At 40.0% G+C, this 26,972-nt stretch overlaps 1 protein-coding gene across 1 annotated transcript in view; it reads right to left on the bottom strand.

Annotated features, from left to right (window-relative positions):
* The window catches only part of GTF2B (general transcription factor IIB), a 29,344-nt gene extending 13,131 nt beyond the window's left edge, over nt 1-16,213 (bottom strand). The window contains exons 1-2 of the mRNA XM_084872355.1: nt 14,851-16,213; nt 8,481-8,587 (exon numbers count right to left, since the gene is read on the bottom strand). Of these exons, the coding sequence (XP_084728481.1) occupies nt 8,481-8,587; nt 14,851-14,867 (124 nt within the window). The 5' untranslated portion in view covers nt 14,868-16,213. The remainder of the gene's footprint in view (nt 1-8,480; nt 8,588-14,850) is intronic.
* Nucleotides 16,214-26,972: the final 10,759 nt, after the last annotated feature.

Here is a 26,972-nt window from a genome sequence, read left to right as displayed (position 1 = left end):
GGGACTTTGCCTTCTAGTCTACAAGAAATAGTACATAAAGACAAGTAGACATTTAAACTCCTTACCATGAAAGCTATAGATTGTAAATCCAACCAAAAGCATCTTGTAATACACTATTAAAACCAGAAGAACTTAAGGTAGCAATCTTAACAGTGAGGAGAAAACAATCCAGGCGTGTGTGTGTGTGTGTGTGTGTGTGTGTGTGCGCGCGCGCGTATTTAACTATACACACACACACACACACACACACACACACTTATTTCCAAAATATGTTTATATATATTATATACATACTGAGTGGCCAGATTATTATGCATTCAGAGATAATAATCTTGCCACTCAGTGTATATCAACAACCTGATAGGCAGTGAACTTGACATGATTAGTCTCAGCTGATTCTTAGTGAATGTTCATAATTCATGTTTCAGATTCACTGATATAAACAACACTCAAAATGAGCCTAGGAGAAGAGATCAAATTGACTCATTTTCTCTTTCAACTCTAAACTAGTTACCAGTATTTTCTTTAATTGCTCTTAAAAGCAATTTCAAATGGTTTCACAAAAGTGGCTTTAACTAGAAATGATACAAGTAGTTCTAAACAATCTCTTGTTGTGAAATCCTACTTATAAAAGTTATGATAACCAACTTCATGTTTTAATAGCTATTACAACAGTTACTAAATTAATACTTTGCCAATATATAAACAATGTACAAAGTAAAATTTATATATAAATTGATTATCTAAATATGATTATAGTGACACCTAGTGCTCATCTTTTAATGCTACACAATTAAACTGTTAGGATTTGGGGGGCGGGGGGGACAGAAAATATAAAGTGCTGTTAGAGCCAATGACAAAGCTTTGCTTTAAAAACTGGCCCTATTTTAGAGGTCACTACCAATATCTTAAGGATTACTGATAAGGTGAGACAGCCAATCACAAATCATAATACTTCATATGTTTAAAATTAAAATCCTATAATGCAAATAAAAGAGGAAAGTAAAATGATTACTTGTTAAATAGTGTTAAAAATAGCTACAAAAATTGTAAAGGCCTAAGTTACAGGATATACTAACTACTACACAGCCATTGAAATATTGGGATAGAAGGGAAACAAAAGACATTAAATGTGTAGTATTTTCCAAAGACAGCAGCAGTATCTCCCATTCACATGCTCTTCTGTAACATGACCTTGTCCCTCTCACACTGATATGAAGCCTATTTCTCCACCCCTTCCAATCTAGGTGGGACCTAGAACTACTTTGACTAATAGAATACAAAAGTGATCATATTCCTTATGATCACTTAACTACCCAAGTATAAAACACTTGCTCTTGGGATATTAGTCTTAGAAACCAACCACCATGTATGAAATATGACTACACTGACACAACCACAGAGAAGTCCGAGACCTATGGTCGGCAAACTGGCTCTCAAGCCACATGCAGCTCTTTGTCCCCTTGAATGTGGCTCGTCCACAAAATACCAGGGCCTGGGCAAGTCTATTTTGAAGTGGCATTAGAAAAAGTTTAAGTTTTAAAAATTTGGCTCTCAAAAGAAATTTCAATCATTGTACTGTTGATATTTGGCTCTGATGACTAATGAGTTTGCTGACCACTGCCCTGACAATGACAGACCCATGTGAGGAGGCCAAGAAATGCAGGTGAAGAAACCATCATGGAAGTGGAACCTCCAGGTGTAGCCTGTGCCATGTGGAAACAATGCCCCAGATGAGTCCTTCCTGTGAAATCATGAGTAAAATAAAATGGTTGCTATAAGCCACAAAGTTCTGAGTTTGTCATGTAATTGAAACAGAAATGATTTCCTCAAAGTATGATACTGCTTTAAGAAAATCCTAAAAACATGTGGCACTGGTTTTGTAACTGAATGGTGGGCTTCAAGGAGACTATGAATGCAGGTTTGAAGGAAAGTGAGAAAGTGTTAGTAAAGGCTGGAGAAAAGATAGTATATATCATATAAGATAAATATAATTTTTATATTATGAATTATTTCATTTTAAAAATTATTTCTCCTTTCCAACTCATCTGCATAATATATGGCTTTGAAAATGACAACTGAGTGGTATCTAGCCTTGAATATGAAATTAAGAGAAGCTATCATAAGTTTCAAGCACAAGTTAAACATTAACTACAGTTTTAAAAAAATAATTCTGAGAGTTTCAGTCTCTAAACTTGTCTGTTGATTATTCAATAAATATGATGTAATCTTAAATTTTTTAGAAAATAAACTTCTATGGCAAGTACAATCAAGCCATTATTATAAGGTCATTTAACAGATGATAATGTTACATGTCTGGACTTAAATTCCTATGAACATCAGTATCTTAAATAAGAAAAAAGCCACTTATTTAAGTGGATTGCAGAAGAGTTGCTTAGCTTAATTTCTCCTCTGTCTCCATAGCGTAAGAAAGACTTGAATTTAGCTGTCAAGAAAGAGCACATGCCTTTAAACCAGCAAGATAATGCAAATCTAATTATATGCTACAATCTAAATTTATTATTAATACTAGAGGCCCAATGCACAAAAATTCATGCAAGAATAGACCTTCCCTCCCCTAGGTGCCGGCACTGGCTTTCGATCCGGTCCCACTGGCAGGCACCCAGGAAGGACCTGGGCGGCTTCTCCCCGGCCCCAGCTTGTCTGGAAGGATGTCCGGTTTAATTAGCATATTACCATTTTGTTATTATAGACTAGAGGCCTGGTGCATGGAAGTTTGTGCACTGAGGGGGTTAGGAGGGGGGTCCCTTAGCCTGGCCTGCCCCCTCTCACAGTCCAGGAAGGGATGCACAATTAAACCGATTTCAAAAGATGAAAATTTCCTTTGCTTTTGTATCCACATCTGAAAAACACTAGTGAAAATATAGTTTGAGCCTGGCAATACAGGGTGACCCAAAACATATATATACATACACTTTGAATAATTAAAGGCAATTTTATTAATATACATTTCATTTTCAAAATTGAGCTATCAGCTGTCATACTGTACATACATTTTTTGGGAACACCCTGTATATCTGCTGCAGATCTGTTTGGGAATGAAGATCTTAGTTCTTGTTTTAACTTCTGACATCAATGAAAGTATATAAAATACTAAATAAAGCAATTAAACATTACTTATGATTCAGATGTTAGTTGCTGTCAAATTCACAGTGTTTAACATATAGGCACTGTTTTGCCTTGTGATTGTAGGTTGAATTCATTAAGAAATATTAGCAAGTCTGCAGCATAGTTAATTACCAAAGCCATTCAGTGTTTAATAGTTGTTGAAGGCAATACTGGTTCAGAAAAATTTCAATCTTGGCCCTAAGCTAAAAAAATTACAAGGTAACTTTTCCACTACTAAACTAACAAATTACTGTGTGGTAGAACTGCCCATGAAATTGAATGAAGTCCACTACTGACACTACTGTATCAGTAATAATACACGATAGATTCAAACTTTTTCCACAATGAATCTGGTGACTAAAAATACAATGAATAACTTACAGGTTTGTAAAAGTCTTACAGTTTTACACTTTGCAAATAAGTCTTCTGTTCCACACTTTTTTTTTTTCACCACCATCAGTTAGAATACATTTTAGAAGATTCCACTTCAGGTTATACTAATCAATATTCTGGCAACTTCTTTGAAAATATTTTCTCCTAAGGATGTTCCATGCAGTTTCAAACTCTGCACTGACTCCTTGAATAAACTCAACATTAGTAACATCTGTCTAGTCATCAAGAGTCTAGGAAAAATACTTTAAATATATTTTGAGTATTGATGTTGATCCTAATGTCCTCAACTCTTCAAACAACTGTTCTCACTGAAAGGCTAATAGTCTTAATAAACAAGTTTTTCTCTGGACACATTTATTCAGCTGTTGCAATCACACATGAATTAACTTATCATCGGTAAATGACTTTCCCTGCTTGGCCTACAAATGAGCCACTCAGAAACTTTAGCCGCAGCCTTATTTTCATTCTTTTATTTTTGTGAAGAAATTCTGATGTGATGAGATATTCCACTTTACATTTTCTAAATTTTCTGACCATTGTTTTCATCAGTTGGAAAACTGTGACAGTGTTTTGTCTGATAATCTAAATGTTTACTGCATTCTTTTAGCAGAGCTAAAATATCATAGCTTCACCATCTAACTCAATAACAAAATAACTCATACTACATCGGGCCTTAAAAGCATGACATTCAAGTTCATTGTTTGTTGTTTGTTTTGATATGATGAGAATGCAATGATAACAAAACAAATAAATAAAATGTTGCAGTATGGAGATATGCTCGTTACTAAAAAATGCTGTGGGATTTTAACTATCAGCTGGGATTTGTAGTGCACTGAGCAGCAGTACAGAGTGATGAGAGCAAGACATATGGTTTCTATTACAACTACTAAATTCTGCTGTTGTATTATGAAAACAGCAATAGTCAATACGTAAACAAATGATTGTGGCAGTGCTCCAGTAAAACTTTATCGACGCTAAAAATAAGAATTTGATTATTTTCATGTGCCCCAAAATATTATCCTCTTGATTTTTTTCAACCATTTAAAAATGCCATTCTTAGCATACAGGCCATATATAAACAGGCAGTGGGTCATAGTGTGCCAATCTCCACTTGAACTCATTTTATTATGTAAGATAGATATTTGGCTTCCATGCAGACAGAGGAGCAAGACTGCCAGATTACCTAAAGTTCAGTTTCCTAACCTCCAAAATAAAGATAATGTGAGGAGTATTCACTTCACATATTTCTCTGAGGTTAAACTGAGTGAACATGTAAATCATTTAGAACAGTGCCTACTGTAAAGTGAACTAGCTGTTAAAAATATTTATTACTGAGTATAATACAATGCAAATGGATTTCAATTCTTATTAGCAGCTCTGTATGATTTCAAATTCCCACTGGAGGTCTGAGAAAACCAGCCTACTTAGATGACTACAGATGTCCTCCAATAAACACATCCACAGTACATCAACACCAATGTATCTGTTATACTTCCCACAATCCTAGCATTTTCAAACGACTAAGGCATGGCTGCAACCATATCATAATACTTTTCATAAAAATACTAGAGGCCCAGGCCATGAAATATGTGCACAGGTAGGGTTCCTAGGCCTGACCTGCGATAAGGCCAATCAGGGCCTTCCAGCTGCTGGCCAGGGCCTTCCTTCATTCCAGGCTGCCTCCTGATGGTCAATGTATTTCATAGTGAGTGATTTGTCTCCCGGTCTAACTCCCTCAGGGACAATATGCATATTAGGTTTTTATATATTTAAATGTTTTTATTGATTTCAGAGAGAAGAAGGGAGAGGGAGAGAGAGATAGAAGTATGGTTGAGAGAGAAGCATCGATCACTGGCTCCTGCTTGCCCCCTACTGAGGATTGAGCTCCCAACCTGAGCATGTATCCTGACCAGAAATCAAATTCTCGACCTCCTGTTGCATGGGACAACAACACTTAACCAACTGAGCCACACTGGCTGGGCAAAATAATTTTTAAATAGACCATTTCTATCAGTTTTGCTGTATTTCTAGATTAGTAAGCAAAGAAATAAAAGTGAAGTTTTAAGAAATATTTTTAGCAATGACAATTTCACACTAGAAAAAGTATAATTAAATCATTCCATAGGAAATGAAAATTACACAAATCTTTTTTGTTTACCAAAAAGCCTTGGATAAGATTCAACACAGATATACTTTTATGCTCTGAAATAAATTAAAGCCACAAAAGTTATATTACATGGGTGTTATCCTGCTATCCTCAATGCCCCATCAAATATTTAAAGACTAAGAACTCAGGAAACTGGGGGCCCTTTTTTGGATTAACTTTCAAATTAATATTCCCTCCTATCCAACATTATAAAACGTATGCACCTGGGAAAACTTCAGGATATTGAACACAGAGACAGAAGAAGATACAAATAAGTGGAAGATTATACTGTGTTCTTGGATTGGTAGAATCAATATCATTAAAGTGTCTATACTACCCAAGGCAATCTACAGATTCAATGTAATCCCTATTAATATACCAACGGCATATTTCACAGTTAGATCCATTACTCTAAAAATTTATATGGAATAAAAAAAGACCCCGAGTAGCTGCAGCAATTTTGAAAAAGAAAAGCAAAGTTGGACAAATCACAATACCAGATTTCAAGTTATACTACAAAGCTACCATAATCAAAACAGCTTGGTATTGACATAAGAACAGGCATATAGACCAATGGAACAGAACAGAGAACCCAGAACTCTACCCAGGCCATTATGCTCAATTAATATTTGACAAAGGAGGTAAGAGCATGCAATGAAGTCAAGAGAGTGTCTTCAATAAATAGTGTTGGGAAAACTGGACAGATAAAAGCAAAAAATAATGAAACTAGACCACCAACTTAAACCATACAGAAGAATAAACTCAAAATGGATAAAGAGTTTAAATGTAAGATGTGAAACGATAGGCAGCAAAATTTCAGACAGCTCTCATAGCAATATGTTTACTGATACATCTCCTAAGCCAAAGAAAATTAAGAAGAAAATAAACGGGACTACATCAAACTAAAAGCTCTGCATAGCAAATGAAACCATCAACAAAACGAAAAGACAGCTCACTGTATGGGAGAACATATTTAGCAATGATACATCTGATGAAGGGTTAACATCCAAAATATATTAAGGAACTCAAAAGGAAGACAAACAATCCAATTAAAAAATGAGAAAGGACCTAAATAGACACTTCTCCAAAGAGGACATACAGATGGCCAAGAGACGTATGAAAAGTGCTTAAAGTCACTAATCACCAGAGAGATGCAAAATGACAATTTACCATCTCACCCCTGTCAGAATGGCTACCATCAACAAATGAACAAACGACAAGTGCTGGAAAGGATGTGGAGAAAAGAGAACCCTAGTGCTGATGGGAATGCAGACCTGTACAACCATTATGGAAAAGAGAAAGGAGTTTCCTCAAAAAATTAAATATGGAATTGCCATTTGACCCAGTGATCCTACTTCTAGGAATATGTCCTGAAATTTCCAAAGCACCAATCAGAAAGAATGTATGCACCCCTATGCTCATAGCAGCACAATTTACAAAAGATCTGGAAACAGCCCAAGTGCCCATCAGTAGATGAGTGGACAAAAAAGCTGTGGTACATTTATACCATAGAATTCTATGCAGCAGTGAAAAAGAAGAATCTTTTACCCTTTGAGACAGCATGGAGGGAAGTGAGAGTATCATGCTAAGTGAGATTAAGTCAGTCAAGTATTACACTCATATGTGGAATCTTAAGTAATAAACTAATGAACGGAGTTGATCCAGAGACATGGAAGCATGGAACAGTGTGTGGAATCTCAGAAGGCGGGGAAGGGCAGGTGAGACAACCTAACCATCATTCTGGATATCCTTCTGGACAAAGTCACAGTGGTGGAGGCCAAGGCAAAGGCAGTTAGGGGCATATATGCATAACTTGTATGCATATATGCACAACTCATGGACACAGACAATAGGGTGCTGAAAGTCTGGGGGGAGGGGGGCCGGAGGAGACCTATGGGGGGGGGGGGTCAGGGGGGGGGAAGGAACATATGTAATAACAATAAAAAATTATTTACAAAAAAAGCGGGGGAGGACTGGTATGTAGGCTCTTGAGTTTTGCAGCAGAGGGGCTCCTTCAAAATAACCCGTGGTAGTTACATATAAAGAGCTTTCTATATAATGGGCATTGTTTTACTTCTTTATATGTGATAACTCATTTAATTTTCTGACAATAATCCCTTCAATCCTATTTTCATTCCCATTGGCAAGGGCAGTAATTTGCACATTGGAGTTTCTCTCACTTTCCCACCATCCTGTTCCTCTAATTGCCAGTGGTAAACTTCCCCACATACATTCAAATATTTTATTTACATTTATATTCATTTTCTGATATTTGTAAAGGCTTCACAGTAATATTTTGGCTTCGCTAATGTAAGGGTTCCTGGTGAGGAGCAATGTTATTATATCCAAATAAAAAGAACTAAAAATAAAATATTTTTTTATCTTGATAAATATCTAGAGCTATTTTTCCATATCTTTTGTATTCTGCATGAAACTGCAAAAACTAAAGCAATTCAGACCTGACTGTAATTTGGGAGAGAGAAAAATAGTACTGCAAAATAAAAATAAAAATCAGGACAAATATCATCTATATGCTTAGAAGATATTCCTTTTATTTCCAATTAAAACCTTTCTAAATTATTCAAAAAAAATAAAAAATAAAACATATGCATCTGAACTGACAATAAAATATGGTATCTCTAAATGATTTTACTTGATTTTTTTCTAATTTTTTTTAGTGTTTCATAATAATTATGAATAAAATATGAATTATTTAAAGTCAAAATGTATTCACTAAAAGACAGTTTGGCAAACACACACAAGACAAGTATCCAAAACAGTGATATTAGTTAAAACTATAGTAACTGCTTACCTACAACCAGGCCACATTCAGGACAGATCATATCACCAGCTCTATAGTCCTCCACTAAAATCGAATCAGGATGGTTTGGACATGAGACTCTTGGGAGAGCATCCAAACTAAATGAAAGGGGGGAAGAAAAAAAAAGGTTTTTTGTTTTCTTTTTAAATTCTCACCTGAAGACATAAAGGGAGAGAGAAAGAGAGAAACATCAATGTGTGAAACATATGTGAGAAACACCAATCCTCCCAACCACCATGTAACAAAGTAGTCTTCTTAGGGTGGGAGGAGGATTTTTAACACTTTTCTAACATATATTTATAATACATTTAAACTAAATTTCTGAAGTAAACACCTCAATTAAGTTACTTTAAATTCTAGCTAGTTATTAACAGATAGATTCCATTGGAATTATTTTTTATAAGACGTTACTAGTTTGAAGACACAAAAAGCATTAAAAACTTTAAATAGAAGACAATTGTTTTTTTCTCATAACAGGTGACCAAGTTTTTTTGTTTTTGTTTTGTTTTTTAATATATTTTATTGATTTTTTACAGAGAGGAAGGGAGAGAGATAGAGAGCTAGAAACGTCGATGAGAGAGAAACATCGGCCAGTTAACTCTTGCACACCCCCTACCGGGGATGTGCCCGCAACCAAGGTACATGCCCTTGACCGGAATCGAACCCAGGACCTTTCAGTCTGCAGACCGACGCTCTACCACTGAGCCAAACCGGTTTTGGCAACAGGTGACCAAGTTTTAAAAAAAATTTTGATTAGCATTGAAATGACTAGCTACCATAATAACCTGTAACAGTTACATTCAGTGTGTGCCCCCTGCCACTTATTTTTCTGGTCAGAGAATAAATTTTTCTACTTGTTATTTACCATGATGGTAGATTTAGAATAGTATTCTAAACCTAGTCCTATCTATAATAATAAAAGTGTAATATGCTAATTAAACCAGACAGCCTAACCATCATTCTGGATATCCTTCTGGACAAAGTCGCAGTGGCGGAGGCCAAGGCAGAGGCAGTTAGGGGCATCAGGCAGACTGGTTAGGGATGATCAGGCAGGCAGGTAGTGGTTAGGGGCAATCAAGGAAGGCAGGAACGTGAGCAGTTAGGAGCCAGTGGTCCCAGATTGCAAGGGGGATGTCTGACTGGTCCTAGACTGCGAGAGGGTGCAGGCCAGGCTGAGCCCCTTACCCCTCCCCCCCACATGAATTTCATGCACCAAACGGCTAGTCCTATACAATAAAAGCGTAATATGCTAAGTGTCCAATTGACCGGTTGGCCGTTCAACCAACCAAAGTGTAATATGTTAACGATATGCTAAAGCCGCTTAACCGCTTGTTATGATATTCACTAACCACCAAGGGGCAGACACTCCAACTGGTAGGTTAGCTTGCTGCTAAGGTCCGACCAATTGGGACTGAGCAAGATGGGCCAGACACACCCTGGAGCCTTCCCGCAGCCCCTCCCCAGCCCCCATCATGCACTGATGGGGTCCCTCGGCCTGGCCTGCACCCTCTCGCAATCCAGGACCCCTTGGGGGATGTCAGAGAGCTGGTTTCAGCCCGATCCCACAGGCCAGGCCAAAGGACCCCACTGGTGCATGAATTCATGCACTGGGCCTCAAATAGTAATATAAATGAGGGCAGTAGATGTGGCTCTGCTTTACTTAAAACATGATGATGTCATTTAGTCTCGAATTAGTTTATTGGCAATCAAGACATAGTTTAAAAGATACTTTTTAATCTATTTCTGATATTAATAATTTTCTCAATTATTTTATTTTTAAAATAAAGCAGTTTGGGAAAGACACAACAGCTTTAAATGACCAGTTTTAAAAAGCAACCATGATATTTAACACAAATTTTGTAATTATTTCTGGGGATATGACCTCATACTCACAAATGTTTAGTATGACTGAAAATAAGTTGTCTTTAAAAGTTCACTTGTGACAGGAAAACCTTATGCCATAAAAAAATAAATAAATAAATAAATAAAATGCTGAATTACAATACAGATATAAAAGAAAAAGAACCGCCTAGCCAGCATGGCTCAGTGGTTGAGCATTGACCTATGAACTAGGAGGTCATGGTTGGATTCCTGGTCATGCCCGGATGCAGGCTTTATCCCTAGTAGAGGGCGTGTAGCCAACCAATGATTCACTCTCACTCATGTTTCTATCTCTCTTCCTGTCCCCTCCTCTCTGAAATCATTAAAAATATATGTATTTTTAAAAGAACCAATCATGATGCAGACATTCTACATCCAGCAAAGCTGGCTTTCAATGAAAAGACCATAAACTGTTAGAATTCAAGGAATATCATTCCTATGAGCCCTTTGTTTTGAGTTTACTGGAGACTAAGTTTTATACTTCCAATATGACAGGAAAGACATCAATGTAAAAAGACATCAGTGTGATGAGACAACTTTGCACATAGAACTTAATGAGGGCCTAAATAAGAACTATTAACATTGTTAAGTACTTATGTTAGACATAGAATAGGTATTGTTATTCTGAGAATGTTTTCTGTATTATGTGGAATAAAGCTAATGTTTAATTATGAAAAAAATTGAACTTGAAGTAATATAATAAAAGTTTATGTTATAGCAACACAAATATGCATCCAAAAGATATTACCCATGTAAAAAGGTATTCCTGGTTTTGGATAAAGTTATCATATAATACAGTTTAGAATGTTAACTCTCAACACAGAAGGCAATTCCCACTGAAAAATTGATAATATAATCCACATTCCCAAAATTTATATAATCAAGGTAACCAGAACATGTGTTGAAATCTTTTCATGAAAAAAAATGGGAGATGGGTTCATTTTACATTCATGCAATTCCAAAAATTCCTATAGAAAAATACTTTCATAAATTATGACAAATAAAATATTAAAAAAGCAAAAATTATGAAAAATTATTTTGAAATAAAGGAAAATGTTAGCAGAGTAACTAATTACAAATGCATAATATGGACAGTCAGGTGGCACACATCACACCAAGAACTGATGTATTTTTCACTCTTAAAAAGGAATATCATGCAGTATGTGTTTGTATCTATCTATATAACCATATATATGTATATGATATGGAAACATCACAAAGATATGCTTACTTCAAAAAGATGAATTCTATACAAAAGTGAGAAAAGTATGAACTACACTTATATGCAATAACATGAATATCAAAATGCTGATTAAAAAAACTACTCATGAACACATATGTATGCCATTTACATAAACCTTAAAGTGGGCAAAACACATCTATGGTGTCAGAAATCAGGATGTGGTAATGACTATGATTTGTGGATATTGTACCATCCTTGCATTCCTGGAATAAATCCTACTTGGTCGTGGTGTATGATCTTTGTGACGTTCTTCTGGAGTCGATTTGCTAGAATTTTGTTGAGGATTTTGGCATCCATGTTCATGAGGGATACTGGCCTGTAATTCTCTTTCATTGAGTTGTCTTTATCTGGTTTTAGTATTAGGGTGATGCTGGCTTCATAGAAGGAATTTGGAAGTGTTCCTTCCTCTTGGATTTTTTGGAATAGTCTGAGGAGGATAGTTTTTAGTTCTTCCTTGAATGTTTGGTAAAACTCTCCTGTGAAGCCATCTGGCCCTGGGCTTTTGTTTGCTGGAAGCTTTTTGATGACTGTTTCAATTTCTTCCCAAGTCACTGGTTTATTGAGATTTTTAGATTCTTCCTGATTGAGTTTTGGAAGATTATATTTTTCTAGGAATATGTCCAGGATGTGGTAATGACTATGGGCACAAAGGAGGCTTCCAGGGTGCTAGTGGTATTTGATGTCTTGACCTGGGTGGTAGCTCTGTGTATAGGCTCACTTATTAATTGAGCTGTGCACTTAAAACGTGTGCACCAATTTCATAAAAAAGATAAAAAGCAAGGCACAGTGTTTACATTAGACTCCTTTTCAGGGGGTGATGGGAGGGCTTATAACTATCCTATATAATAAAAGGGTAATATGCAAATTGTCCCCTTAACCAGAAGTTCGACCAGAGGGTAGGGCTGGCCCACTAACCTCCTGCCCGGGGCCCCTCCCCGTGGCCAGCCAGGCCTGGCCCATGCACAAATCCCAACCCGTGTGTAAATTGGTACACTGGGTCTCTAGTGTGCATATTATTTGCTAAAGCAGAGACTCACTGGAAAGCATGAAACTGTTACAAGGAATGCTTTAGGGAAGAATTAGATGGCTGGAAGCTAGGGAAGAAGGCAGACTACTTTTCACTTTTCTTGCCTTTTTACTATGTGTAATGTGTTATCTACCCAAAATAAAATCATGTTACTCAACTTTTAATCAAATTTCCTCAAGAGCAATACAAAGGATAAACTACAAGAGTCGGATTGTAGGAGAAGTAAGGGGAAAAACAGTAGGAAAGGAATGTAGTAAACAATCACCCCTAATACTAAAGCAATTGCGACTACCTAAGAAGCCAAACTCGTTTTATAGCTATAACTTACTGGGTGCCTACTGTGGATCTAGTGCTATACATACATTATTAATCTTCAAAACCACCCTGAAGATAGGCATTATCTCCATTTAAAGATTATGCCCAGAGAATGATTTGCCTGAAATCACAGAGTGGTGGAGCTTAAGTTTGAACTCAGAAAGAACATTTGTGCTCTTCTCTGTGAAAACATCAGGCAGTTTCATAGCCTAGTTACTGTGTATCTTCAAGTTAAAAATAGGGAAAAGGTAGAAATACTAGCATTTACCTTTGTTCTCACTGGAAGAAAAATTCAAAAGCTGAACAATTCAATAACACATAGAGCTGGACATGTTTAGAAAAAAAATATTTTGAAAAAATTTTTTTAACAAGGCATACAAAGTAAAGTGTACCTTTTGGGTAAGGAATTTATCAAGTGAATTTACTAGACTGATACTGTAACATTTCATACAAAGTAAAGTGTACTTTTTGGGTAAGGAATTTAACAAGTGAATTTACTAGACTGATACTGTAACATTTCATATAAATACATTTTCCTGTTCTTATACGTCCAAATACGCCCACATGCACCTTTCAAATCTACTGCCAGGAGAGACCATACGCTGTGTTTAGGTGTCTTTGGGAAGCTGAAGTCTCCCATTTACTTACAAGTAAGCCTTACCTGACAGAGCCACGCCCTATGACTGAACACTCAATCACAGAATTAGAATCCGTAAACAAGAGTGTCAATGACTTTAAGAATTATTGCCAAATAGGCCATTAGCTAAAGCTGCCTCACTGTTCCCCATTAAAAAAATAAATAAATAAAAATACAGTAACATAAAAAAGGGTCGGGGCTTCTCCAGCTTATCATTTATGATAATGGCTTTCATTGGGAACTTAATTCCACAGATTACTTCAGATTCAAAAATTTATGCCAAAGTTGCCTACCAGAAATTATAGAACTTAATTACTTTTAATATATTATGAATTAACTAAAAGCCAACTGTGTGCTAACAAGAAATAGATACATGCCTTACTACAGCCTGTTCTAACACTCAACTTGGAAAAGCCAGCAATGGCATGACTCAGTTTACACTAATGCAAAAACACTAGTATCTACCTCATGGTGGTAACGAGAGATATAATTAAGGCCTGCAAGCCTTTTTTTCAGGTCACAGGATTAAAAGCTGTCTCTACAGGCACTACATGCATTTCCTGTACATGTGGGCACACTGCATTTTAAAAATGCATTCGAGTGACTTCCCAGCATTTGTAAATAATTTTTCTGCGGGCAAGATTTTCTTCAGGAAAGTATACAGAAGACATTTGTAAAGAAATCTCTTAAGAAGGGGGGAACGTATCTTCAGAAATGCCTTCACCTCCATTCAGGGGGCCTCTGGGATGTAATCAGTCTCCATCAGGCTCACCAATACTGACGTCCCTAACTTTCCAGCTGTCAGCCGGATGGGGGCCTGGAACTAACCCTCTCCAGCTCTTTGGAAGGGAGGACTCATGGCCGCTCGGTAGGTGGAAAAACAAGCGAAGAAGAAAAAAAAAAAAAAAAAAAAAAAAAAGGACCAAGGAAGGGAAAAAGCAACAACAACAAAAAAAAACGTTTGCATTATCAGCCGAAGGAGAGAGACTAGGGTCAGCGGACACAGGAGCCCCTCCAGGGTGGAGCTTGGGTGAGGTGGCCATCTAAGACCCCGGGGTGGGAGCGTCGACGGCTCGGCAGCCCCAGCGACGCCCCTGACAGCCGCGTCGCAGGGAAGCGCCTTTGTCCGGCCGGCCGGCCAGGGCCGCCGCCGCCGCCGCCCGCAGCCCCTGGGCGCCCCGCTCGGCGCGGGAGCCCCGCGGCCGCCGGGCGCCCGCCGCCCGCCCTCCACTCGCCCGGATCCGGCGCGCGTACTGACCGGCTGGTAGACGCCATCTTCACGGCCACAGGGATTCCTGGCGAAACAACAAGCCCGCACTGCCTGACGGACAGACAACAGGAAGACACTGTGGCGACTGGACGCGCCGCGCCCCGCTTTTATAGACGAGGCGCCCACGCAGGCGTAATAAGGCGCGGCTACGGGTCGGGAGAGCGGCCAAGAGAAGTGAGATCCAGAGTGCCGCGTGCTTTGCGTTTCCTTATTTTTTCCTTTTCCGTGTCCGTAACGTGCTCTGTAAGGCTAGATGAATCAGCGAAACGACCCAAGGAAACTTCCACGCGGACCTCTGCAAACGAGCTGCCCCAGAAACGCCACATCTGGGCTGAGATAAAGCACAAAAGGCAGCCCGGGCTCGGGGCTGGAGGCAAAGCCCACATCCCCCATCAAGGGCTGGCCGCCCCTCCCCCGCCCGGAAGTCAGTTCCTTGGGCCGGACTTCGCTTCTGATTTGCCTAAAGGGGTGATTCCATCAACAATTTGAAATGAAAAGGAGACTTTCACTTGGGTCCGTCCGCACAGGTGTCAGTTCAGGCCCCAGTCCTTCGCTAGCAAGCTGCCCCTTCTTCCTTCGGCGCGGGGCAGTCACCGTGTCTGCCTTGCTTCCCTTTCAGGACTGCAGGCGAAGAAAGGAAACCCTGAGCCACACTGCACCGGGCAGGCAGGGAGACCTGGGCCCTAACAGGGTGGGTGTGTTGTTTTTCTCCGTGTCCTATAAATGTGTCAGATAGCTAAAATAGAGAGAGCTTAGCAAAAACGTTTAGAGATACCACAAAAGGTTCCTAGATTTATTCATTAGCCGAACTGACGTCGGAAGAGTGAAAGTGGCCATCGTAAAAAGAACGCTGCCTGTACTTGGTTGAAAATCACCCTTGGCTCTGTGGCCATCCTAGGAAGCAGGGTGCTCCGGGTGTTGTGGGGATGAGGACGTAGAATATAGTGGCTGCTTTGTTCATCTGGGCATGGGGCTTAAATGCCACGGAGCCCTTTGAATGCCACTGATTGTTTTCTTGAGAGGTGGGGAAGACAGGCAGGAAAGGGGTGTAAAGAAAAGGAATTTAGGAACTGAAATAGGATGGTAATGAGAGGGTTATTATTATTTTTTTCTCTCCAGTCTTCCAATCTGTAGTTCAAAAGGTTGATCATATGAATCTGAGAGGAAAGGCGGGGGTGTGTAGGAAGAGATCAACCAAAAACTTGTATGCATGTATGCATAATCCATGGACACAGACAATAGGGTGGTGGAGGCCTGGTATGTGTGTGTATGGTGGGCGGGGGAGGTCAATAAGGGGTCACTGGGAGAAAAAGGGGGACATAGGTAATACTTTCAACAATAAAGATTTTTTTTTTTTTAAGGGTTGCCTGTACTATTGTGTGAGGGGGAAATAGGGGATGTTCTCCCATAAAATTTGGGAAAACCTCAAAAATGCCCATTCATTTCACCAGTGCCAAGTACAACCAGAAACGGGCTAGGGAGTGCTCCATCCCAATCAGGAAGGAAGTTGTTACAGTAGAGCACCTTGGTTTGGGAGAAGAGGGAGAGGAGGAGGATGACAACTGGGCACCTCTTGAGGATCAAGAATAAGGGCCTACCAACTAGCAGTAGGCATTCAATAATGTTTGTGGAAGGAAGAAGCCATCAAAGAAGTTGAAACCCCAGAGAAAGGAAGCTGGGTAACCAGTTAATTAACACCTGCTCCACCTGAGAGTCACTTATCTACCATAACCTACTTAGGATATCTTTTATATATATATATATATATATATATATATATATATATATATATATATATATATATATATATAAACGCCTAAGTCACCGGCAGAATGACTGACCGGCTGGTAGCTATAACACACAATGATTATCAGGGGACAGGCACTCAATGCACAGGCACAGAAACATGGAACTTTTATTGGGGCGGGTTTTTTCAAGTTAAAAGTAGTGTTGGGTTCTGTGAAGATGGTGGCATAGGTAAATGTGGTAACTACATCAAATTTACAACTAAACTACAGAACAATTGTCATTCAGAATTGCCTAAAATCTAGCTGAGCAGAAGTCCTACCATGAAGGACATGCAGAAGAAGCCATATTGAGACCATTAGGAGGGACTGAGGGGTGGAAAGGGCTGGTCCCACATCCTTTTATGATGAATAATCAGAAGGGATATTTCAGCTATGGAAGTCACTCCTGAGGAGCTAGGGGTCCCATCAGGCTCCCAGCCCAGAGTTCCAGAGCCAGGGAGAGAAATCCCCATGACTTCTGTCTGTAAAAACCAGCTCGGATTGTGGCTGAGTGAGATGGAGGGCTGCTGGAGTCCCAGGCATTCCCCTTAAAGGGCCTGCACATGGACTTATTTGGATTCACTTACTCTGAATTCCACTGCTGGATCACTAGGGACACACAATGTGGAACTAAGTTGCCTGGCATCCGGGCTAGAGCTGGAGGAGCAGCTTTCTCCCAGGCAGAAGTGCTGGCAGAGCCCTTGTTCCTTTTCTGGGCCCTCCCCCAACGTGGCCAGCGAGCAGGTACCATATCTGAGTCTCCATCAACCTGGCTATGACTGTTCACCGTGCACTGGTGATTCCCTGAAACCCTTCCTCAACCAACTTGTGGGGCCACCCAAGCTGTTTCCAACAGCTTATCCATACGAATAGCCTGTCTTGGCTCATGCTGGAAAATTTCATAAAATATCTCAAACAAGCAGAATCTGGCCTCTGCATGCCATGTACTTCTCACTGAGTGGCCCCCGACGTGGTATGCACTTGGCCTCTCCTGGGTATCTCCAAGCCTAGCACAAGTAGCAGCCTGACAGATCATTTGTAACTCATGCCGAGTGGCCAAAGAAAGGGTGCAGGTGGCACATGACCTTGGCTTTCACCTCCTAGGAGGACCCAGAGCCAGTACACTGAGTGGATAACTTCAAACCATGTTGTGACACCACCTAACACCCTCCACTTAAGGGGTAGACTGCACAGCACCAGAGGTCCACTGAAGTAAGTCCTGCTCTGCAGGAAGGGTCCTGCACAGCTGATCCTCCAGTGTGGTTACAGCCTGGGGGGCAGGCCTTCCCATTGAGGTGCCAACAGCAATCAGGCTCAGCTACAACAGGAGGTACACACAGCCACATGGGGGCTCACTTGGAGTGCGCAGCTTGGGTGATTGGGAGGTGGTACTACTGCATCCTACAGGCCACCTACTACATAAGGCCACTCTACCAAGCCCAGGAGATGTAGCAGCTCTACCTAATACATAGAAACAAACACAGGGAGGCAATCAAAATGAGAAGACAAAGAGATGTGTTCCAAATGAAAGAACAGAACAAAACTCCAGAAAAGGAATTAAACAAAATGGAGTCAAGCCATCTTCTAGATGAAAAGTTTAAAAAAGTGCTTATAAGGATGCTCCAAGAACTTAGTGGAAGAATAGAGGAACTTAGAACTTTAGCAAAGATGTAGGAAACACAAAAATGGAGATAGAAAACATAAAAAAAAGAAGCAGTCAGAAATGAAGATTTGGAAGATAAAGAAGCAAGAAATACCCCAGCAGAACAGCAAAAAGAAAAAAGAATTTTAAAAAATTAGGATAGTATAAGGAGCCTCTGGGGCAACTTCAAGCATACCAACATTTAAATCATAGGGTTGTCAGAAAAAGAGCAAGGAATTGAAAACCTATGTGGAAAAAATAATGACAGGAAATTTTCCTAACCTGGTAAAGGAAATAGACATATAAATCCAGGAAGTGCCGAAACCGGTTTGGCTCAATGGATAGAGCGTCGGCTTGGGGACCGAAATGTCCCGGGTTCGATTCTGGTCAAGGGCATGTACCTTGGTTGCAGGCATATCCCCAGTAGGGAGTGTGCAAGAGGCAGCTGATCGATGACTCTCTCATCGATGTTTCTAACTCTTTATCTCTCTCCCTTCCTCTCTGTACAAAATCAATAAAATATATATATTTTTAAAAATCCAGGAATTACAGTAAGTCCCAAGCAAGCTGAACCCAAAGAAACCCATATCAAGACATCATAATTAAAATGCTAAAGGTTAAAGACAAAGAGAAAATCTTAAAAGCAGCAAGAGAAAAGTTAGTTACCTAAGAAGGAGCTTCCATAAGACTGTCAGTTGATTTCTCAATAGAAACTTTGCAGGCCAGAAGGGAGTGGCAAGAAATATTCAAAGTGATGAAAAGCCAGGATCTACAACAAGATTGCTCCACCAGCAATGCTATCATTTAGAATCAAAGGACAGATAAAGAGCTTCCCAGACAAGAACAAGCTAAAGAAGTTAATCACCACCAAACCAGTGTTACAAGAAATGTTTAAAGGGCCAAGAAGGAGGAGGAGGAGAAGGAGGAGAAGGAGGAGGAGGAGGAGGAGGAGGAGGAGGAGGAGGAGGAGGAGGAGGAGGAGAAGAAGAAGAAGAAGAAGAAGAAGGAAGAGAAGAAAGAGAAGGAGGATAGGGAGGAGGAGGAGGAGGAGGAGGAGGAGGAGGAGGAGGAGGAGGAGGAGAAATAGAAGAAGAAGAAGAAGAAGAAGAAGAAGAAGAAGAAGAAGAAGAAGAAGAAGAAGAGGAAGGAGAAAGGGACAAAGAGGAGTAGGGGGAGGATGAGAAGGTGGAATGGAGGATGAGGAAGAGGAAGAAAGGATAAATAAATATAAATAATAAAATGGCAATAAATATAAATCTATAAAAATTACTTTAAATGCAAATGTATTAAATGCTCTGAGCAAAAGACATATAGTGGCTGAATGGATAACAAATCAAGACTCTTACATATGCTGTCTGCAAAAGACTCACTTCAGAGGGAGAATCCAAGATGGCTGCTCGGGTAGGCACCTAGCCGCAGCCGCACGCAACAATTTCAATAAAATACAACTAAAATATAAAATGGACATTACCCAGAACTACAGGAAAGTCGACTGACTGGAAATTCTACAACGAGAAGCAAGGAGAAAACCAGAAGGAGGCTCGGAGGAGCTGTAAAAGCCCAAGGTACGGAGACACGCGGCGCGCGCGGAGAGGACGGAGCTGGAGAGGAGGGAGGCCGAGTGCCTGGCTGGCGTTCCCTAGCGGAAAGGAGATAAAACTCCGATTGTGCTGGGCCCCCGACTGCTCTGAATCCCCGTTCTACGCCAGACCCCGGGGACCCAGGCTCATCCATAGGGAGCTGGGCTGTAAGGCGGAGCCCCGGGGAAGTGGCGAAAGGAGGTCCCGGCGGCAAGCACACTGCGTGTGCGCAGAGAAGGGCCGGCCGGCTGTGCCGTAGGACTGCCCTGGCGGGAAGGAGACAGGGGCTCCAGACTGCTCTGAACGCCATCTCCAACTCCACTTCCAACTGAACTGAACCCCAGTTTTGGGCCCATTGCGGGAGAGCCTACACTGTTTGGTAGCAGGCAAAAATCGAGGGCACCTTTTTCTCAGAGGTGCTTGCAACAAGTGCTGAAGGACCCTGAGTCTCAGGAGTCGCATAGGGCGGGGCTGACGGAAGCCAAGGCTGTAGGCTCCACCCTGAAACTCCGCCCCATCAGAAAAGCTGCCTGCGAAAATGCCTAAACCAAATAGATCACAAACGAAAGAAATGGAGGACAAAAAGCGACTGGATATAGAGTTCAAAACCACACTTATAAGGTTTTTCAAGAGTATCCTAGAAAAGGCCAATAAAATAAATGAGACCTATGAGGATATGAAAAGGGATCAACAAGAAATAAAGAATACATTGTCTGAAATAAAAAATATTATACAGAGTCCTAAAAATAGAATAGAAGATCGCAAGATTCAAGTCAAAGATTTGGAACATAAAGAGCCAGAAGACATTCCTCTGCAGAAGCTAGAAAGCAAGAGAATCCAGAAAATTGAAGATAATGTAAGAAACCTCTGGGACAACTTCAAGCGATCCAACATCAGAATCATGGGGGTCCCAGAAGATGAGAGAGAGCAAGATATCGAAAACATACTGAAAGAAATAGTGACAGAAAACTTCCCCCATCTGGGGAAAGAATTGGACTTACAAGTCCAGGAAGCACACAGAACTCCAAATAAGAGGAATCCAAAGAGGACCACACCAAGACAAATCATAATTAAGATTCCAAGAGCAAAGGACAAAGAGAGAATATTAAAAGCAGCAAGAGCTAAGCAGGAGGTTACCTATAAAGGAGCTCCTATACGATTGTCAGCTGATTTCTCAACAGAAACCATGCAGGCCAGACGGGAATGGCAAGAAATATTCAAGGTGATGAATAGCAAGAACCTACAGCCAAAAATACTCTACCCAGCAAAGCTATCACTCAGAATCGAAGGTCAGATAAAGAGCTTCACTAATAAAAAAAAGCTAAAGGAGTTCATCACCACCAAACCAGAATTATATGAATTGCTGAAGGGGGTTCTTTCAGAAGAGAAAGTAAATAAAGATAAAAATATGAACAACAAATACGTAACTATCAACAAGTGAATCTAAAAACCAAGGAAATTAAAAAAAAAATCTGATGAACAATATTAACTGTTGAATATAATAGAATCAGAGGTATGGAAGGGGAGTGAACTGATGATTCTTGGGGAAAAGGGGACAGGGGAATGTGGGAAGAGACTGAACATAAACTGTGCACCTATGGATGAGGACAATGGGGGTTGGGGAAAGGGCAGAGGGTGGGGTGGGAAGGGGGCGGAAAAGGAACACTTGTAATAATATGAACAATACAAATTTATTTAAAAAAAAAAAAAAAAGACTCACTTCAGATCAAAAGACATACACAGGCTGAAATAAAGGGATAGAAACAGATATTTCATAAAAATGGAAACAAACAAAAAACTGAGGTAGTAATACTTACACCAGACAAAATAGGTCTGAAAAACAAAATAAGCAAACAAGCAGAACAGAAAGAAACTCATAGATACAGAGAACATTTTGACAGTTGCCAGATGAAAAGGGTGAATGAGAAATGTGAAGGAATTAAGAAGTACAAATAGGTAGTTACAGAATAGGGATGTAAAGTACAGCATAGGGAATGTAATCAATAATACATATTGTAATAATTCTATGTAATAAAAGGCTAATATACAAATTGACACCATGGGAGGGAGTTTGTCCACCGGGAGTTAGATGTGCGCTGACCACCAGGGGTGGTGCAAAACATGGTGCTGGCCCAGGACAGCAGTGGAGGTGCTTCGGGCCCCAATGAGAACAGGACTGTGGGAGGATGGTGGAGCAGGTGAGTGGGCGGCGCCAGGCCAAGGTGGGTGTGAAGGGAGGCCCCGGCTGGCAGTTGGCAGCTGGTAGGGACCCTAACCACGCATGAATTTCATGCACTGAACTTCTAGTTATGTGTAATGTCACTTGGGTTTTAGATTAATCATGGGATTCACTTTGTAAGTTATATAATGCCTGATCACTGGGTTGTACACCTGAAACTAATTTAATATTGTGTGTCAATTGTAATTGAAAAATAAAAAGTTATTTAAATAAATAAATAAATAAGTAGTGTTATAAGTTATCTCAGGAATTTACTTACACAGTAAAGGGAGTTATGTTGTTAGAAGATGGCAGCATTAAGGTTTCAGCTAAAACAAGATATACTTTTCATGGATAATTAATAAGAGGGGTAAAAGAGTTTATGAAAATAATACTACAGATATAACCACTTGTATTAGCAAATGGACAAGTTTGTTTGTTTATTTATTTGACTTTTAAAATCCTCCCCTGGGGATATGCTTAGAGAGTGGAAGGGAGATATATATATATATAAAGAGAAACTTCAATGTGTGAGAGAAACATTGATTGGTTACCTTCTGTACATGCCTTGACTGGGGATCGAACTAGCAACCTTTTGGTGCACAGGACAACACTCAACCAACTGATCCACTCCAGCTGGGCTCCACCTTTTTAATCATGAGATTAAACAAATTAAAGTTTTACATATTATAAGGAAAAAGACTGAATTAAATGTAAAAGAAAGAAGCAGTTGTATAATGTGAGGAAGTTAATATTGATTAGAAAATCCAATTATTTCTACAAATTATTTTGTTATATCCCAAGATAGCTGTTTGTCAGCAGGTGAACTTCCTATTCAATTGGCATGACTGAGTAATTAGATCTATTCTCAGAGCAGCAATAAAATGAAATTCTCATGTCTCAGGAACTTAGTTGAGGTTTTTTGTTTTGTTTTTTTTACCCATGGGTTTATCCAACTGAGACCAAGGATACTTCTTGTTTTACCTAGAAATAATTTAAAATATTTGGTGGCCTGGCCAGTGTGGCTCAATATTTGAGCATCGACCTATGAACCAGGTCACAGTTTGATTCCCAGTAACGGCACCTGCCTGGTTGCAGGGTTGATCCCCAGTAAGGGGTGCGCAGGAGGGAGCGGATCAATGATTCTCTCTCACCATTGATGTATCAATCTCTCTCCAAAGAGGTTCCTTCAGACTTCTCTGTACAACTGACACCCTTAGGTTTCCCACCATAGCAATTATACTGTCTCTAACCATAGTTGAGCCTGGATATCTAGCTGGGCATCTGCAAGCATCAGGTCTGGCCTTGGCCTCTAAAGTCCAAGTAATATCAGGCCAGACTTCAAAAATTTCCTTGGTCCATTACTGCACTATTTTCCCATGGACCCCATATTTAAAATACCTGCCTTCCTCTTTTCCCAAGTCAGTTCTCCTCATTCTGACCAAATGAAAAAGACAGTAACCTTTCTCCCTTGAAGCACCCAGATATGGAGTTCCCTATGGACCAGTCCTAGGCTTGACTGTTGGACCAAACATTGAAAAAACAAAAACAAAAACCCATCACTCAAGTAGGCACAGAAATTCTAGAACCCCAGGGTTGAATCTTGCTTGGAAGACTTCAATGATCACAGCATTATAGAATACTGTCGAATGAGAACTCCAGCTCATTCTTTGAAGCTATTATGGGGAAACCCTAGGAAAACAGTGTTGATGAAATTCCTTTAGGTTACCATGTATAGCTTAGTTTATGAATTTTCATTGTTATATGGTATTTTATTGTGTTGATGTATTTCCTAAATATTAAAGTGTTTTTAAATATATATATTTTTCTTGATTTCAGAGTGAAGAAGGGAAAGGGAGAGATAGAAACATCCATCAGCTGCTTCTTGCATGCACCCTACTGGAAATGGAGTCCAAAATCTGGGCATGTGCCCTAATTGGGAATTGAACCAACAACCTCCTGGTGCATGGGGCTACGCTCAGCCAACTGAGCCACACTGGCTGGACTAATTATTAGAATATTAATAGACATTTCCATCGTCCCCAATATGGAATAATTATAAACCTGCTACAAAAATATTATCTTACATACTTTATAAAAGTATGATGGAATGGCACACTGATTCTCTGGATCAAAACATTATCCTTATGCTAGTCTTTGAGGCCATATGTTACTTCCCTGACCTAATACCTATTACTCTGTGCCTTGGTTATTCCACCCATTCTCTTGGTTCTCATAGAATATATCAGGCACCTTCCTCTTAGAGCTTTTGCACTGGCTATTCCTTCTTCCTGAAATGTTTCTCCCTAAGATCTTCACAAGGCTTTCTCCCTCCCCTCCTCTAAGTCTGCTTCCATATCCCTCCACGAGACTCATCTGACCAGTTCAAAATTCTAATTTGCTCCCCTAACACTTTCATTTCTTTCTTCATACAATTACCATGTATAAGTTTTACGTACAATATATTTCATTATGTTTCTGATTTAGTTAGTCTCTCTCCCCTGCACAGAAGCTCTAGAAGACAGAGATCTTTATTTGTTTACTGACATATCCTAAGGGCATATATAGTTCCTGGAATAGTGCCTGGCACATAGAGAGGGCGTTCAATGAATATTTATTAAAGGAGGGAACAAAGATAGAATGGAGGGAGGCAAGAAGGGAGAGAAAATATAAAGAAAAGTTTTGCCCCGAAGAAAAAAAAGATATTAGGGTGGTAGTCAGCATCAGGGAAAGACTTTTATTTCTTAAAAAAAAAATAAAAAAAAATAAATATATATATAATTGTTTCTTTTGTTTTTTGATTTTTTTTTTTTTTTTTTTTTTTTTTTTTTTTTTTTTTTACAGGGAGGAAAGGAGAGGGATAGTTAGAAACACTGATGTGAGAGAAACATCGATCAGCTGCCTCCTGCACACTCCCTACTGAGTATGTGCCTGCAACCACGATACATGCCCTTGACTGGAATCGAACCTGGGACTCTTGAGTCTGCAGGTTGATGTTCTATCCACTGAGCCAAACCGGCCAGGGCAGGGAAAGACTTTTCTGAGATGACAGAGATGTGAACATGTCTCACTTCTGAGGAAGAGAAAGATCCAGTCAATGCTGAAGACACAAGAGAATGGACAAAACCAAGTCCTGGAGAACATGAGGAGAAATGGGATCCAGAGCATATGCCATATTGAGAGGGCTAACTTGAAACGTAGGCAGATAGAGTAGGAGTCCAGTGGGAAAACAAAGGCAGGTGGAACATAGGCAGAGGCAGACACGGCAGTTTGAGCGGTCTAATCACAGGAACCAACCATGCAGAAATAACAAAATGTTTCTGCACTCAAAGTGGGAGGCATGGGGAACCAAGGGAGGGCTGTAGCAACACGGTGTACCAACGCATAGCAACAGAAAGTTCAGGTCTGTTGCTGGGCAAGAACAATGAAGGAATCGATCAGGTGACAACATGGATAGATATATTGTAGAAACAGGCTTGTAGCAACTATCTAGCCTGGACTACAAGGCTTTAAGGGGGCAGTCCATTATTGGGCCCCCCTCTCTCTAAGGGGAGTCTGAATCTTCTTGTAATACATTTCCCACACTTTCGCTTAAATCTTCTGGTCTGTGAAGCTCATACTTCGGTGCCAGGAGATGACCCTGGGAAAGAAAAAAGACCTCGGCTGACTGTTCCTCCAGTTATCAGTATGATTAGCATTGGACAAGGCCACCATGAGTGAGAATTTTATCAAGTCTCCAGCAAGAGTGTACTAGATAAATTTAAAATTTTACATGGGGCCGAGACCAGTTTGGCTCAGTGGATAGAGGTCTGCCTGTGGACTGAAAGGTCCCAGGTTCGATTTGGTTAAAGGGCATGTACCTTGGTTGCAGGCACATCCCCAGTAGGGGGTATGCAAGAGGCAGCTGATCAGTGACTCTTTCTCATCGATGTTTTTAACTCTCTATCCCTCTCTCTTCCTCTCTGTAAAAAATCAATAAAATATATACTTAAAAAAATTTTTTTTTACATGGGATTTGTATTGCTATGTAATAGTTTGCCCTTGAGGTCCTGGGCCTCCTTCTCGATGGCTGAGTTTGGTACTATTTAACCACAATCCCCCCCAAATCTGTCCTCATTCCCCAGAGGAAATGACACAAGGATGGATGCTGACATTCGTGTCAAAAGCTTATTCTTGGAATTCCTGTTGAGATTGCTGTTCTAGGTTGCTCCTTATTCTTTTTCTTTTTAAAATTATATTTTTATTGACCTCAGAGAGGAAGGGAGAAATAGAAACATCAATGACTAGAATCATTGATTGGCTGCTTCTTGCACGTTCCCTACTGGGGATCAAGACTGCAATCTGTGTATGTGCCCTGACTGGGAATCCAACCGTGACCTCCTGGTCCATAGGTCAACATTCCACCAGTGAGCCACACCAGCTGGGTACTTCTGGCTCTTTACATTTTGCTTTGTTTTTCACAGAAGTGGGAGATGAGGTCACTTAATTGTGCTGTTGGTGGTAGGCTTTGAGGTGTGAAGAAGGTTTTTTTTATGGGGAATGGAAGAATATTAGAAATTGCTGCTATAGGAAAAGGTAGAGAAAGCTCATTAAGGGATTATAGAAGAGTTAAGGTCAATCACAACCTGCTTGTTACAACCTGTCCAATTGTGCATTTTGCTATAGCAGTGCACTCAGCAGCCCAGTGATGGGAGTTTAAATCTAAGCTGGATGACGAAGGGAGTAAAAATAAGGGGACTGGTAGGATCAAAATACCTGGAGAATGTTCTATGGACTTGCAGCAGTGATTACCAAACTTCAATAGACATAAGTATCACCTGGAAAGGGCCCGATTTTGAAATTATTATTCAGTAGATCTGAAGACTAGAATATATTTTCAACAA

Source organism: Pipistrellus hanaki (assembly GCF_964339955.1).
Source record: "Pipistrellus hanaki genome assembly, chromosome: 2".
NCBI classification, from domain to species: domain Eukaryota; kingdom Metazoa; phylum Chordata; class Mammalia; order Chiroptera; family Vespertilionidae; genus Pipistrellus; species Pipistrellus hanaki.
This window is presented reverse-complemented; position numbering and strand designations above follow the sequence as displayed.